We start from the raw sequence: 17,354 nt of genomic DNA on the forward strand, positions 1-17,354 counted from the left end.
GTATATATATATATATGTATACATATATATATATATGTATACATATATATATATATACATATATATATACATATATATACATATATATATATATATACATATATATACATATATATATATATATATACATATATATATATATACATATATATATATATACATATATATATATATACATACATATATATATATATATACATATATATACATATATATACTTATATATATATATACATATATATATATATACATACATATATATATATATATACATATATATACATATATATACTTATACATATATATATATATACATATATATATATATACATATATATATATATATACATATATATATATATATATAAACTACTTCATTTACTCACATAAATTAATATACAAAAGTATAAATTTATGCGTAAATTTTAAGTATTTACTTCAAAAGTGCTCAATACATAGGTAGAGCTGGTTAGTAATTTATAAAATATATATGGCGATTAAGCTACATTGAATATTCCGCGTTTCATCCAGTATAGGATTCTTTGGGCTTATATATATATATATATATATATATATATATATATATATATATATATATATATATATATATGTCATCCAAATTCAGCTGTTTCAACTTTTCAAGTCTTATCAGTGTGGCTGAATGCAGCAAGCACATCAGCTCATATATATACTTGCACACGGTATACATATTTTTATATATTCTAACACCTTAGTCACTAATACTTAGTCGCACAATTTTTGATGGTCTGCAAACACAGGAAAAATATTATGCTAAGACAGTGTAATACTTCAAAAAACTTCTAACACGCATCTGATGATGGTTATTTCCTGAAATATAACACAGATACTCCCACCCGATCACATGAGGCAAGTAAGAACACAATAGATGTAAAGTGTGTGTGTATAAAATATATATATATATATATATATATATATATATATATATATGTTTTATTTTTTATTACCGTATCTTTCTGTTAAGTTGCATTATTATTTCAGCTACCCGGCCGTTTTTTTGGCCGTCTGTAGCTTCCTCAGACTTTTACAGAAGTGTTCGCTATTATGGGATGAAAGAGTGAATGACCTCTTTCACTCTTTCATCCCATAATAGCGAACACTTCCGTAAAAGTCTGAGGACGCTACAGATGGCCAAAAAAACGGCCGGGTAGCGGAAACAATAATGTAACTTAACAGAAAGATACGGTAATAAAAAATAAAACGCATATTTGCTCTACAATAGTATTGAGCACTTTCTTCAGGTTTTATTATATATATAGGAGCAATAAAGCTTAATCTGCATAGCTTATTCCACGTTCACATTTTTATTTGTTTCAGTTTGTGTCGATCCGTTACACCTTTGCATTATATTGCCTTCTAGAAATTTTGATTTACTTTATGTACACACTAGCATGGACACTTGGTGTTGCCCAGGTCGACATGAAGTTCAGTTTGGACACAGCTGCTTTACTAAGGATATTGAGCACTTTCATTGATACCCCCACAAAAAAAGAACAATCTCCCCCACCAGATATTTCGACAGAAGGAATACGAAGAAAATCCCTCCACCCCAAAAAAAAATTATATGAATTAAAACAACTTTTCTTTCAAGCAAAACAGCAAGTGCCTGCGCGACCGAGAAGGGGGGGAGGCTGCGACAGTTGGGTTCAAACCTGAAAGAGGAAAAGGAGGGATAAAAGTTAACATGCTAGCTGTCATGGCCACAATGACATATGACATCATGATGCTGCAGAATAACGTCTTTAAACAAACTTTCAGTTTGCTACATATGCATGACTTATGAAAATCCCAACATGAAAAGTGACACACACCCTCTTGCAAGAAATGGTCCAGTTGATCTTTTTTTTTTCCTAATTTTCACATATTATGTGCCTGGGGCATCTTTCTTTCAGACCTAGTCCAATGCAGTTGCCGGAAGTTTTTAGCAGATATACAACACAAATGCACAGACACGTAGTTGAGATTTACATAATGGACTAGGGCGGGGAGGTACCTTGCATTGCCTGGATGTAGAGAGGTTTTATATTAAGGGTATTGAGCAAAAGAGCCCAAAAAAATGTTTAAAAAAAAAAAAATTAACCAACCCCCTAAAAAAGTGAAAATAGCGAGTACCCGTGCGAGCACAAAAAAGAAGTAGTAGGCAAGCAGGCTCGAACCTGTAATGCTAAGAGCAAAAGGAAGTGAGAAAAAAAGCGAACGGTTTAGTCGCTGCACCCACTGTGACAAACAACATTCAAAATAAGACTAGTCATTGCAAGGCATATGATGACTTTGCAAAAATGCTGACAAAAAAAGTGACTCGTCATTGTGAAAGACGGCCCAGTTGACAGTCAAAGAATTAATGTTTTGGGCCAATTTTGGGACATTTATTGTCAGAGAGACTGACCTTTATAATGATACCAATTTTGTCAGTGTTGGTCACGGTTCTTGAAAGTTTTAGCAAGATATACAAACATACACACCAACATGCATTTGAGATTTATATTATAGACTAGCCTGGGTGCCCGAATGTTTGGAGGTTTGTGTTGATCAAAAAATAAGGTGGGGGGAGTGTTAGTAAGCAGGCAGGCTCTAACTCATACCGTGAAGGAGGAAAAGAACATGATAAAAAAAAATGACGCCTTTGCTGTTGCATCTATTGTCAAACCGGAAGTGATGAAAGTTTAATTTAAGACTAATAAAAAAATATCAGTAAAAAAAAAAGCGAGCCCTCCATGTAGAAAAGTACCCACTTGAGGGTGAAATAATTAATGTTTTTAGCCAATTTTTTTATATTTGTCGTCTGAAGGATCGAGCTTCAAAATGATACCAAGCTCATGAAAATCTAACGCTTCTGTCGAAAGCCTTAGGCAGGAAGACATACATACATACATACATACATACATACATACATTTAAACAGACAGGTGAGATTTATAATATAGAAGATTAAACAATGCTTCAAGCAAGCTACATTAACCATAAAGAGAGAGAAAGAGAGTGAGATATATATATACATATACAGGATAAGCTAAAAGTAGAAAAGAGGGAGATTTCAAAGCTGTGTGTAAATCAAGAAGGAAAACAGTTTGAACACTTGCGTTGATAACTAACATTCAATTTTCATTGATATAATTGTATTATTACATATAGTTATGCGTATACGTGATCTCTAAATAAATGTGTTTTTTTACTTTTCACCTACTTTTCGTTCACCCTGTATATATATATATAATTAAATAATAATTATTCTTTATACCTACAAACACTAGTGTTCCATACTTACGTAATCATCAGTATAAAGGTGACAATTCCTGCCGGTCATGAGTTTCGAATCCAGCCATGAAGCCACCTTTTGATCCATTTGCCGAGCATCTACCTCAGGGCCACCAAACAATCGACACGTGGATTGAAGGAAATTAAGAAATACGCTGAATTCAGGCGAATACATTAGTCAATCTAGAGTGTTTGAACAAATGGAAGTTGTAAACATTGCATTAACGCTAGTTGAAGGACTTTTAGTTAATATTATGTAGTATTTAACGTTAAAATGTCACACACACACACCCAAAGCAGAAAAACGGCTAGCTGACCAACTTAGAGTTGACCGTTTGGGCCAAAATTTCGATATTTTTCGTCCAGAGGTTCGAGCTTTGATATGATACCAAATTTGTGAATTTTGGTTATGTCTGTCGAAAGTTTTTGGCGGACGTAGAAACACACACACACATATTTTCGCTTTTATATATTAGATTCCGCAAGCAGTAAAGAGATATATATATATTGAGAGAGATATCCCAAGCTATTTTAAGGGTTTCATCAAAGCTGTATTTGAAGAATACTTAATATTAATTGGAGGACTCTAATGCCTGACACTAGTTCTTGAACGATCCGATAGCACAGTATAGAAATGAAAATCATTTAGAATCAGATGCGCTGGACTGGACACTTTGTTAGCATAGAAGACAAAGGACTTCCTAAACAATTGTTTTATCACGAGATAAATAAGGGTAAAAGACCACATAACATAAACTAAAAAAAAGGTTTAAGGATTCTCTGAAAAACTTGGAAATACTTGAGATGGATGTACATAACTGGGAAGCCCAAGTGAAAAATCGATCACTGTGGAGGAAAACCATCAGAGAAAGTTGTAAGATTTTTAAAGAGCAGCGTGTAGATTTTTGCTGTCTTAAAACGTGTTTTAAGAAATCAGGACGAAAATATATTATGTCAGAGAAATTACAACAGGAGCAGAAGTGCGCTGTATGTGGCAGATATCTTTTGTCAAAAGCTGGTTTTGTAAATCATCTGAAATCACAAAATCAAAGACAGGAACGAGAGTCTTATGAGTAGGCTTTTACGGCACATCCGGCAATGCTAAGTTTCCAAATTTGTGGTCTAATCTGTAAATTTAAAAGTTGCTTGACACGGCTTCCAAGGATTCACAATATTATCATGCGATCACCTTTACAAGAAGGAAACTTTTTATGTCACATATGTGTACTTTTATGTAGCACTAAAGCTGGATTAAAAAGTCACCTATGTGCACACAGACGAAGATACGACAAACTTCTGTCAAGAAGAGCCAATAATCATATACATGTGTGTGTGTGTGTGTGTATATATATATATATATATATATATATGATAATGATGATTGCAACGTCTTGTCAGACACATGCTACTCCCTCAGTCACTAAAAGTCCATCTACCCAAAGATGAACTTTCAGCCCTGCCAGCGACTTGCACACCCTCAAGCAGACATTAGTATACATACATATGTATATACATACACACATACATACATATATACATACATGTACACAGACATACACACATAAATACATATATGCATGCATATACATACATATACATATATATATACATACACACATATACATACATGCATATACACACATATGCATATATGCATACACACATACATATATATATATATATACATGTACATACATACACGTATACATATATACATCTCACGGATAAACATCTTCCCCGTGGAGTTCGGATTATGTACAGAACTGACGGGCGATTTTTTAACATCAACAGATTCAGGGCCAAAGGTCGAACAAACACCATATCCATTATGGAGCTACAGTATGCAGACGATAACGCCCTTGTAGCCCTCTCAGAAGAGGGCCTACAGTGTACACTGGTTGCCTTCACGAGGGCGTACAAACAGCTAGGACTAACAATCAATATAAAAAAGAAACTCAAATCCCTCATCAATCACCACCAAACAGTACTCTAGTCTCACTCCCAAACATCTCCATCGACAACACTAGACTGGAAAATGTGGACCACTTCCCATACCTAGGCAGCATCCTATCATCAAAAGCCAACATAGATGATGAAATACAACACCATCTCAGCTGTGCCAGTGGGGCTTTCTCAAGGCTAAGGAAGAGAGTATTTGAGAACCGTGACTTTCTGGCAAAGACCAAAATCATGGTATACAAAGCTGTCTTGCTGCCCACTCCTCTATGGATCGGAGACCTGGACCACATACGGGAGGCACGTAAAAACCCTGGAGACGTACCACCAAAGATGCCTCCGAAAAATCCTCAGAATCAGTTGGAAGGACCGACGCACCAACACCAGCGTCCTGAGTGAGGCTGACATTCCTACTATCACCGCTACTCTTCCGAAAGCCGACCATTAAAGTTGACGCGACCTTTCACACTATGATGAAGTTGCTTGAACTTGACTGTAAAAGCAGATGTACAGACAAATTTTTCCAGCGCTTTCCAGACAGCCTCACGGTTGACTGTGTCAAACGCCTTGGTTAAGTCCACAAACACCTGGCAAAGAGGCATATGCTGCTCAATACATTTTTCCAAAAGCTGTATAGCAGAAAACACCATATCCACAGTTCCTCATCCACCTCTAAAACCAGACTGGGATTCCGGAAGGATATCAGGACATACATACTTTTCCAATCAGTTGAGCAAGAGCCGTGCAAATACCTTTCCAACCGCACTCAGCAGCAAGACACCTCGATAATTTCCACAATCAGACCTTGTACCCTTTCCTTTGTACAACATAACCAATATGGCATCTACCCAATCTTGGGCAACCGGGTCACCCTGCCTTACTGACAATATCAAAGAGTGGACCACACAATGTACATTGACACCACCATGTTTCAGCAGCTCAACAGGATGGCATCCAGCTCAGGGGCTTTGTTTGAGTTTATCTGTTTTATGCAGTAAACTGCTTCCACAAGAGTCGGTTCAACATCAAGTTCCGGACAAAAGGACATTGCGGGATACTTTCTATTGCAGCAATATCAACATTGGATGGGTTATGAAAAAGATCATGAAAGTGTTCATGCCATCGATGCATTATTTCATCTGAGGTTTTCAGCAAGGTTTTCCCGTCCTTCACCAGGAGTGGTGTAGTTGAAGAGGATTTCGGACCATAAGCCTGATGAAGCAGAGTGTAGAATGTCTTGACATCTCTATGATCAGAGGCAGTCTGTATCCCCTTGGAGAGGTCAGATCACCATTTGTTTTTTATTTGGCGCGCACAACACTGAACCTCACTCTGCACAGAAGAGAAGTGGGCAGCGAGCGCTGGCTTGTTCAGAGGTGAAGAGTTAAGAAGTTTCAAATAAGTTTTCCACTTTCTATCACTTTAAAGGTTAATTAGATTGAAATTATCAGCAAACCAATCTCGATGTCTAGGAACCTTCAATCCAAGAACTTCAACACCTTTTTGGTATATTGTATCTCTTACTGTCTCCCAATCACCATCTGAGAAATCCACCTGGTTGAAAGCAGATTTCAAGGAACTTTGTACGACTGGATCCTTCAATTTGGAAACATCAATATGTTTAGCCACTTTGATTCCATTGAAACGGCTTTTTTGTGACTGTAATTTTCAGTTTAGCTCTGACCATTAAATGATCAGTACCACAGTCGGTACCATGCATTACTCTAACTTTGAAAAAATTTCCAAAATTACCACGTCTACACAGTATGTAATCAAGCAAATGACCATGTTTAGATTGAGGATGGAACTAGGTCTCCTTGTTTTTCTGGTGGGAAAAAGTTTTGGTGATAACAAGATTTAGTTCACTGCAGAGACGGAGAAGCAGCATACCATTTGAATTGACTTTACCAATGCCATACATGCCAGTCTCATTGTTTGATCCAACCCGTACATTGAAGTCACCAAGAACCACCATACTCTCAGCACTTGGCAAACCGGTGATAACAGATCTAAGCATATGATAAAAGGAAGTAATATCGTCTTCAGACAAAGTAAGAGTCGGCGCATAGACAGAAAGAACATTCATGTAATGACCAGCAGCAAGGGGCATTCTCAATGTCATTGCACGGTCATTTATGCCTACTGGCTGTTCGATCTTGCCAATTAAGGAGTTCTTAACTGCAAAGCCAACACCAGCCTCACGCCTCTCCTTTTCAGCTCTATCAGACCAGAAGATCGTGTAGCCCGACTCGCACTCAACCAGTTGATCCTCACCTGCGAAACGTGTCTCAGAGAGTGCAGCAATGTCTATATTGTATCTTTGCAATTCCTTAGTCAAAATTGCAGTCTTCCGTTCTAGTCTTTTACCATTGTCAATAAGTGTTCTCACATTCCAGCAACAGAGCTGGAGTGGGTGTCATTTAGCATAATATCTTCTGTCCCTGTTAATATGAACAGCCGTCAGCCGCAGGTTGCTAACCAGCAGGTCAAAGGCAGTTTTGTTTAGGACGTATTTTCTTGTTCCCTACCAAATTCTTGGGTGAGCAGTGCTATCCTGAAAGTCACATAAAGCCCCACCAAGCAAACAAATGTCTAAGTATTGTTGCAAAAAGCGATGTTAGGATAGGCTTTTTGTCACCTATGTGCAGATCAGTTATTACATGCTTCCAGCCTGTCAGGCTAGCTCACGTCACAATTTTCCATCGCCAATAGAACTTCTTTTTTTTTTTTTTTTTTTGACAAATGTCTGAGGGAGTATCTATACAAAGATGTTATTACAGAGATTTAGCTTTGTATGATAGCTAGTCTCTTTCTCAGTTTAAAATGTTGATATCCAGCAACAAGCAAGAGCAAGATAGCCAGCAATAAATCAAACTGCAGATCAGCTTAATGCGAGACCTGGTCTTCTGCTGTATGTTTTTTTAAATCAGAGATTTGCTTCTCCTAGAGAGGTTGCCTTGACCATGGCTTGCTGGAGCCCTCTCCACCCCAATACCATTCGATCCAGATCTAGGACTTAGGTTGCTAGTCATCAGAGCATACTCCACATGCCTGTGGGTCATGCATTCTGCAGCAGACAGGGCCTAAGCTCCTCTGAAGGTTTCTGTCAGGGTTACCTCACCCTTAGCCTTTAGTTAAAAAACCTTGGCTAACAAGGCAGTGGGGGATCAGTTACATGGCGAAGGACAGTCACTGCTCATCAGAGCCCCAACAATGAATAAATAAAAACAAATCCAACACATGCAACACATAAAACAAGCAGTTATGAATCTCAGTGTTAATTTTTGAATTGAGAGAAACGTTTGAAAACGGTAGAATTCCTCAATAGTTATGACGACAGTTTACAATTAAATGAATCCAATAATAAAAACAGATCCAACACGTAAAACAAGCAGTCATAAATCTCGGTGTTAATTTTTGAATTACATACATACACATATACATATACATATACACAAATACAAATATCCATACATATACACAGATACATACACATATACATATGATGGTTGTAGATCGGTTATTAGATGCTTCCAGCCTGTCAGGCTTACACATGTGACAACTTTTCCATCGCCACAGGACTTTCTTTCTTTTTTTTTTTTTTGGAGACAAATGTCTGAGGAAGTATCTGTGCAAAGATGTTATTACAGAGTTTTAGTTTTGTATGACAGCTAAGTCTCTCTCTCGGTTCAAAATGTTGAGATCCAGCAACAAGCAAGAGCAAGCTTGCCAGCAACAAGTTGAACTGCAGACCAGCTTAATGCGGGTACTGGTCTTCCACATAATGGATTTTAAAAGCCTCCACCAACTTATATATATATATACATATATGTGTATACATATGTGTATATATGTATGCACATATATGTATATACATATATATATTTATATGTATATACATATATTCAAGCATTGATTGAAGACGACAGTTATTCTTTTTTTCCAATCTTTCTGGATATCTTTTTAATTTGCCAAGTGGTCTTTTTTATTTCAGTTGGCATGGTGTATATTATGGCGCCCAAAAGTGGTTGTTCAGCTATATTCTTCTCAAGTGCTATCTATCAGTGCATCTGATCGTCGTCAGGAGCGATTGTTGTTGTTATCATTAAAAAAAATTATAAATACACCAAGCGTCAAAGAAAATGAAAACGATAACAGCAAACATCGCTCCTGACGACAATCGGACGCACCAATATTTTTTGTTTTAAGTTATTTTAGCGCGTTTTTCCTAACAAATAAATATAATTTAACCCCGTTGAGTTAAAAAAAAAAAACTGATTTAAATATAAATATACTATATATAACTATAATCATATTTATAACCATATTTACTGCTTTTAGTAGCGCTCCTGTGGCTTCTAAAGAGAGACTAGTAGCAGATGCGCCAGTCCAAATATAACAACAATACTCCATATACGGGCGAATCCTGGCCTTTTAGAAGTTTAGGATACTTTCAGGCGTAAGTAACTTTCTAGCATGGTAGAGAGAACCCACCTTCTTTGCAGCAGCTGTGGCAATGCCCTCAGTGTATGTGTTCCAACTCATGTTCCCTGTGAACGTTAAGCCAAGGAGTTTGAACAAAGTACTTTCAGGTAATATATCTTTAGCCATAGCTATTAGGGGTTGAGGAGGTTTTTTGTAATTATTGAAGGAAACTAGTTTTGGCAGCATTGAACGTTACCATCCATTTTTTTCCCCATTCCACTACAGACTGGAAATCTTCCTCTAGGGTTTCTGCCTTTGCCTTGGATATGTGTTCATTCATTTTCCCCTCATGCCTGTTATAGAGCATGGTGTCGTCAGCAAATATTCCCATCTCAGAGACAATTTTATCAGGGAGGTCATTTATGAATATCAAGAATAATAAAGGCCCAAGGATCGATCCCTGAGGTACATCTACATTTATATCATATTGTTTTGACATATGACCATCGAAGACAACCCGGATTCTTCCCTTATTTAAGAAGGATTAACTTATGTTAAGTATTTGTCTAGTGATACCATATGATATGATTTTTCTGAGAAGACCATCATGCCATATCCTGTCAAAAGCCTTAGATATATCTAAGGCCGCCGCTCTACCTTACCCTGTTTTGTCCAGTGCATGGTATATATGTTCATAGATTACAGTTAGGATATCTGCTGTAGAACGGGCTTACCTAAATTCAGACAGAAGTTTAGCAACTGTAAAGTGATGAACAAGAGTTTGATTAATTATAGATTCAAATATTTTGGAAAAAAAGAGGGAGGAGGCTAATGGGGACAATAATTTAATGGGTCAGTTCTTTTGCCAGAATTCTTGTAAACTGGTACCACATAAGCAGTTTTCCAGCAGTCAGGAAAGCAAGATTCGTTAAGGCATTTGTTGAAAAGTTTAGAGAGAACTGGAGCAACTTCAGCAAAGCATCTTTTAATAGTACAGCCGGGCTGAGATAGGTCCACATGCTTTTGCGGTGCTTAGGTTTTTTATGATATCATGTACTTGAGAAGGGGTGATTTTCAGATCATCTAGTGTGGTTTCTCTCTGCAAAGGAAAATCAGAGAGGGAATGGTTTGCTGGATCCAAAGTAGAGTTTAAGGCAAACTGATGGGCAAGCAGGTTAGTCTTGTCGGTTGCCGTGCAAACAACCTCATGGGAGTGGGGGAATTGTTGACTGCCCATCATTTACTACACTGTTGTAGATTTTTCAGAAATCATGAGTTCCTAATTTCTGCGCTTCAATGCATTTTCTGGTGGTTTCAGTTTAGTCGCTTTTAGCTGTTGCTATTGCTTTCTTACAATTATTTCTAGCTTCTATAAAATTTTGTCTGCTTGTACTGGACTTATGTTGACTAAATCTGCGGTAAGCATGTTGCCTTTGAGCTATGGCAGCTGCATAAGTAGAAGTAAACTATTGGGGAGAGTGGGGTTTGCTATAGAACTTCTGTGTAAGAATCTGTGCTTCAATTGTTGATGTGAACCATCCAGTAATCTCCTTTGTGCACTGATCTCTGATGGTATCCTAGTACCTTGTTGTAGTACCTCGTTTTTTGAGTATATATATATATATATATATATATATATATATATAGTAAGTTATAAAATATATATGCCGATTAAGCTACACTGAATATTCCGCGTTTTATCCACTCTAGGACTCTTCAGGCTAGAGTGGATGAAACGCGGAATATTCAGTGTAGCTTAATCGGCATATATATTTTATAACTTACTAACTAGCTCTACCTACGTATTGAGCACTTTTGAAGTAAATACTTAAAGTTTATGCATAAATTTATACTTTTGTATATTAATTTTATATGAGTAAATGAAGTAGTTATATATATATATATATATGTGTATGTATATATGTATGTATATACGTGTATTGGATTGTTTTTCTCTTTTATTCATGATAAATTCACTAATTCATACCAACCATCATCATCGTTGTCATGAACGTTGAGAATTTGTGCCGTTGTGGACGTATCTTAAATTAAAAAGTTGTACAGACAGTGAAGCAACTGTCTCTTCTGCGTGCTGTGTGCATTGGATTGTTTATATATAATTAATTATTTATTGTTTATTGATTGTTTATATATTGATTGTTTATATTGATTGTTTATATATAAATATATTGATTTATTGTTTATATATATATATTTATATATATTATCTATTATATTATATTATCTATTATATTATATTATATTTATATATATGTTTATATATATATATATATTGATTGTTTATATATAAATGAAGTAGTTATGTATGTATGTATATATATATATATATATATATATATATATATATATATATATAAAATAAAATGAAAATTACAATTGAATTTACCAAAATGATCTAAGATGGTAAAATTAAAGTAAATTATAAATATTAAAGAATTAATATTCATAAAATTATCTCAGCCAGATATAAAAGCTCGATAAAACCAAATAGGAAATAGAGCTTATAATATGAGCAAATAGTTAATAAAATATGTTAAAAAACACTTTGAAATGAGTTAAAAACATATTTAATCTGAAAAGGAAACACTAGATAAATGGATAGTCCTTAATCTGCGGAGTTTCGAACAAATACTCTCCTTCTCATCAGAGGGTAGGAATTAGCAAAATACGGGATCGGATTTTGCATGCAGAAGTATTTGATGAAACAACAAGTAAGTCAAAGATCTTACTTGAAAACAAAATAAGTTAAGCAGAGGTAAAGAAAAAGGTGATTACACATGAATGGATAGTCTGATGGAAGATAAAAAATCCAGTGACGGTAAAATCCAAATGTAAAACTTCAAGAAAGTTTAAAGAATTTCCATTTGTACAAGTAAAATCCAAGGAAATCCCGTAATTGGAAGAAGATGGTCTATAATAATCCAAAGGCAGAAATCCATGGAATAATTCACAAAAATGTGTACAAGGAAAAAAATAAAAACATATATATATATATATATATATATATATATATATATATATATATATATATATATATATATATATATATATATATACGTGTATGTATATATGTATGTATGTACATGTATTGGATTGTTTTTCTCATTTATTCATGTTAAATTCACTTGTTTACACATGCGACAAAAAGGGGGGGGTAGATAAAAAGCAAATAAAGGGATATAAAAAGAAATTTAGGAAAAGAACAAATATTTGTCGGACATGTGACAAGGGTAAAAATACAAGGAGACATGAGGACGAATACAACAGCCTGCGAGAAATAACGAACTCAGACACCCAAGTGGTAACGTTTCAAAGTTAATTTCATTATAAAAAATTAAACTATGGTGGGGGGAGGGGGAGAATGAAATTAAATAAACAAAACAAAAAAACAAGTTACGAGTATGTGGAAGGGGTATCTTAATCTACTATCTGAAAATGCAGACAAGAAATATATTGATACAAAAAATACATCAATACAAACAAAACAATAGCAAAATAAACTCGCCACATCACGAACAGAGGTATGCAGAGAGAGGGGACTCACAGTTTTTACTTTTTTTCTTTTGTTTCGGGCAGTTGGTTGAAATAAATGTCTTCAATATCCGTCTCTTCATTAGTCCATAATTCAAAAATATATTCGTAAAGTTTGCCGTTTCCTCATCATTTTATGGTCGGCATTATCTCTTTTTGTCTCGGTTATTCTTTTTGGTGTGCCGTGTCCCTCATGTTCGTAGTGTCAACATTCTATATTTCAACGACATCGATTCATTCTCCTTTCTCTGTCGTCGGTTTTGGGTGGAAATTTTCCATGTGCACCCGGCTCGTCGGGTCGGCTGACTGTGTTTTTACCACAAAAATGTCTCTTTTCCCCCCTCTCTATCTCTCTTCTCAGTACTCTTCTTATCCTCCTCTTTTTTTTTTTTGTTCGCTTAGTAACTAGCATGGGTTAAAAAGCGTGTCCTGACCGGGTGACCTGTCAACTCGCTCTCATCTGCTGAACGTTTTTCTCACCTCTCTCTTTTTATATGTCTTTTTAATTTTACCTTGGCTACAATCAAGAAACAAAAAATAAACGATACATTTTTTGTCGGCCTAAAAATTAAATTTTAAAATTTTCTTAAAACACATAATTCAATTTAAGAATTATGTCACAGTACCAACCACAATTACCATTATAATAACAAATTTTAAACAATATTTAATTGATATTATTGGTTTATCAGATAATAAATTTGTTCTATAAAAATTTGATATCATTGGTTTATCATAAAATAAAAAATCTAAATATATTTAATATCATTAGTTTATACTATAACAATAAAAAAAATAAGAAAAATGTTTGATAAAATTTGTTTATCATATCTTTTTTAATATTTTATATCATTACTTTATCATGAAATAAAAAATCTGATATCATATATTTTTTTTAAATATTTTATATTGAATTTTTAATATATGAGATACCAATAGGTATCTCATATATTAAAAATTCAAAAAATATTTATTTGATATCAGTGGTTTATCATAAATGAAATTTTTAAATATTTAATATCATTGGTTTATTGTATGAAACATTTTAAAATGTTTAGTATTATGAGCTTATCGTATAATAATTATTTTAAATATTTGATATCATTGGTTTATTACATACTAAAAATTTAAAAAGTTTTATTTGATATCATTGGTTTATTACATAATAAAATTTTTTTAAATATTTATTTTCTATCATTGGTTTATCTTACATAAAAATCTATTTAAAATATTTGATATCATTGGTTTATCCTATAATAATTTTTTTTTTGGTTAATGATATAATAAAAAAATTAAAACTATTTATTTGATATCATTGGTTTATAATATAATAAAAAATTTTTTTAATTATTTATTTGATATCACGGTTTATCTTGTAATACATTTTTTTAAATATTTATTTGATATCATTGGCTTACCATATAATTTTTTGGAGAAAATATTTGATATCATTGGTTTATCATAAAATAAAAGATTAAAAAGATATTTTTTTGATATCATTGGTTTATCATATAATAAATTTTTTTTAAATATTTATTTGATATCCTTGGTTTATTGTATAATAAAACATTAAAAAATATTTATCCCGATTTAAATAAAAAATCATGAACAAGGAAAGAATTTTATAAAAATGTTTTATGTTGGTTATCAGTTGTTGTTTATATATATATATATATATGTGTGTATATAAAATAAATATCTATTTATGGAACTTTTATGAAACTTATCTTGCAATGAGTGTTTTTCTTGATTTGAATTGGAATTTATTTAAAACATTGTAAAAATTTGCTCATTAATCAATTATTGTATTTTCTTCATAACAACAACAACAACAAATATTTTCATTTATTTTTCATTGAATTATCTTCGTAATAACAGAATATAATTTTGATTGAAGAAATTGGTCAGCGTTTACACAAACAAAATAAAAATAATGAGACTTTCATTCTACAATTTCTGGAATTTTACATAAAATGTCCAGAAAATTTCAATGATAGCACGATCCTTATCTAATATATAGAAGGCAAAATGGGTGTGATCGTTTGTGTATGTCCATGAAAGACTTTTTGCGTTGAGGTTCTCACATCGGTTAGATTCCAGAAGTTTTTTATACTTCCTAGATCGTAATATTTTAGATTCACAAATGGACATTGTCTCTTTTTTTTTTGATTGAGTTTTTAAAAATTCCTTCGTTTCAAGTGTTTGTTTGTCTTTTTCGTATAAATAAAGCGAAACTAATCGAATGCAGCCACCAACTCTTGGCCTTCGCTCGGGTAGTATCTGTTCTGTAATTCATCCTTGGTCAATATAGGGGAAACCCTTTATACTGAGACAATTACTATTTATTTGGATGCTGCCAGAGTGCCCTTTTTTGGAGGAACTGGTTTTCCCCATCATTAAAAACGACCTTGTGTCTAATTTGCTTTCGTGGGGAAACAAATAAATAAAAGGAAGCTTACCTGGCCCTAAGCCAGTTTTAAAAGCAACGTTCATTTCTATGCGTGCGTGACAAATCCTATGATTCTTAAGTTAATTACCAACTCATTGAATTCACTGTCCTCTTTGGCGTAATGGTTAGTGAGGAAGACTAATTACCCTACGTTTTCGAGTTCAATCCCACCTCTCTCTCTATCTTTATTTATTTTTTTTATTTCGTCCTTGTGCCAATATCCTCCACCCGAGCAAAAGTTAATTACCAACTCATTGAATTCACTATCCTCTTTTTTTTCACGTTCTTTTCCTCCTTCGCGGTACAGTTTTGAGCCTGCCTGTCTGCCTACTACCATTTTCTTTTTTTTTTTTTTTTTTTTGCTAGACACACACCTCCAAACACCTGGACAACGTTGGGTACCCCTGCTAGTTCTGCATAAGTATCAAAGTGTTATCTATTTACATTTTTTATGGAAATCGCTCCAGATAAGGCATAAAGCCACTTGATGTAAGAAGCTAAAAAAAAAAAAAGCAAAGAAATACCAAACTGCTCCTCTGGGCAGATACAAAAAACATTGGTCTTTGTCTTTTATTCTTTAGTGTCAACATAGTATCTAGTCTGCCAAAGTTGCATGTTATCATTAGTCTGCCAAAGTTGCATGTTATCATATGACAAGCCATCGACCCCATAGTTGTGTGCCGTGGATTACTACCCCCATCTCTTCATCGGTCTTCGTTGGCCGTGTCATCCTCTTTTGGTTCACACTGGCAGCTGCCGACGGAACACACGTGGGTCACAAAGTGGAAATAAAATAAGTCGTGGAACAAGAAAGGAAAAACACAAACACCAATGTTTCACTTATATTTGACGGTTGGACTTGAAAATATGTGTGTGTCTTCTCCTAGTTCTATCGATGTTACGTTCGTCTATCAGTCGCAATTCGACTCTCTGTTTCGCAGCTCTAAAAATTTTCCATAAGTGTCGCTATCAGCCCCCATCCGTCGCAACCGGCAGCTCGATGTCAACTAACTGTTTTCTTCTGCATCAATATCTGAAGTCGCCCTCACCCCCGGCCACCAGGAAGCTCCCCTTCTCTTGTAATCTGTTCTGTAGGTTTCTATTGTCATTGTCAAATCTAAAAGGCTCGATCTAAAAAAATACCTACAGATTCATTGTTTGCTACTTCCTATTTCATTGTACATTTGTATGACACTTCCTATCTATTGCCCCTCCCCTCAGCACTTGGTGACTCATGGGTCACCTTCATAGTATCACATGGTGGCTAGTTGGTTAATGGCAGGTTTTTTTGGTTTCTTTCTTTGTAAGCTTTGTTTTATAAATTTTCCTTACATGGTGTATATCTTCACTGCCAATTCTTTCTATCATCTTGGCATGCTGAATTGAACCGTTCTCTTTTATGCCAAGGTATTTGTATTTTTCTTGCTCTTCTAGGTCCTTGATGTCAGTATTTTCATCAAACTGTATACTTTCTACTCGGAACTTCTTCCCAGTTCTGATGAAGCACTTAGCACATTTGTCCAGACCAAACTTCACCCCATATCTCTGGAGAAGTTATGTATGATCTGCAAGAGTTGATTTAAGTCAGCCTCTGAATTGCCATACAGCTTGAGGTCATCCATGAAGAGCAGCTGGTTGACTTTTTTGTTTGGGTCTTGTTAGCAGCCTTGGCTCGGATT

At 34.4% G+C, this 17,354-nt stretch overlaps 1 protein-coding gene across 1 annotated transcript in view; it reads right to left on the minus strand.

The window, feature by feature from the left end:
- Positions 1 to 4,623, minus strand: part of LOC145268311 (uncharacterized) — a 12,531-nt gene extending 7,908 nt beyond the window's left edge. Inside the window, exon 1 of the mRNA XM_080123769.1 lies at positions 3,304 to 4,623. Within this exon, the coding sequence (XP_079979895.1) occupies positions 3,304 to 3,468 (165 nt within the window). The 5' untranslated portion in view covers positions 3,469 to 4,623. The remainder of the gene's footprint in view (positions 1 to 3,303) is intronic.
- Between the last annotated feature and the right edge of the window lie 12,731 nt (positions 4,624 to 17,354).

The sequence above is a fragment of the Euprymna scolopes genome, chromosome 43 (assembly GCF_053919585.1).
Source record: "Euprymna scolopes isolate OS-2025 chromosome 43, ASM5391958v1, whole genome shotgun sequence".
NCBI lineage: Eukaryota > Metazoa > Mollusca > Cephalopoda > Sepiida > Sepiolidae > Euprymna > Euprymna scolopes.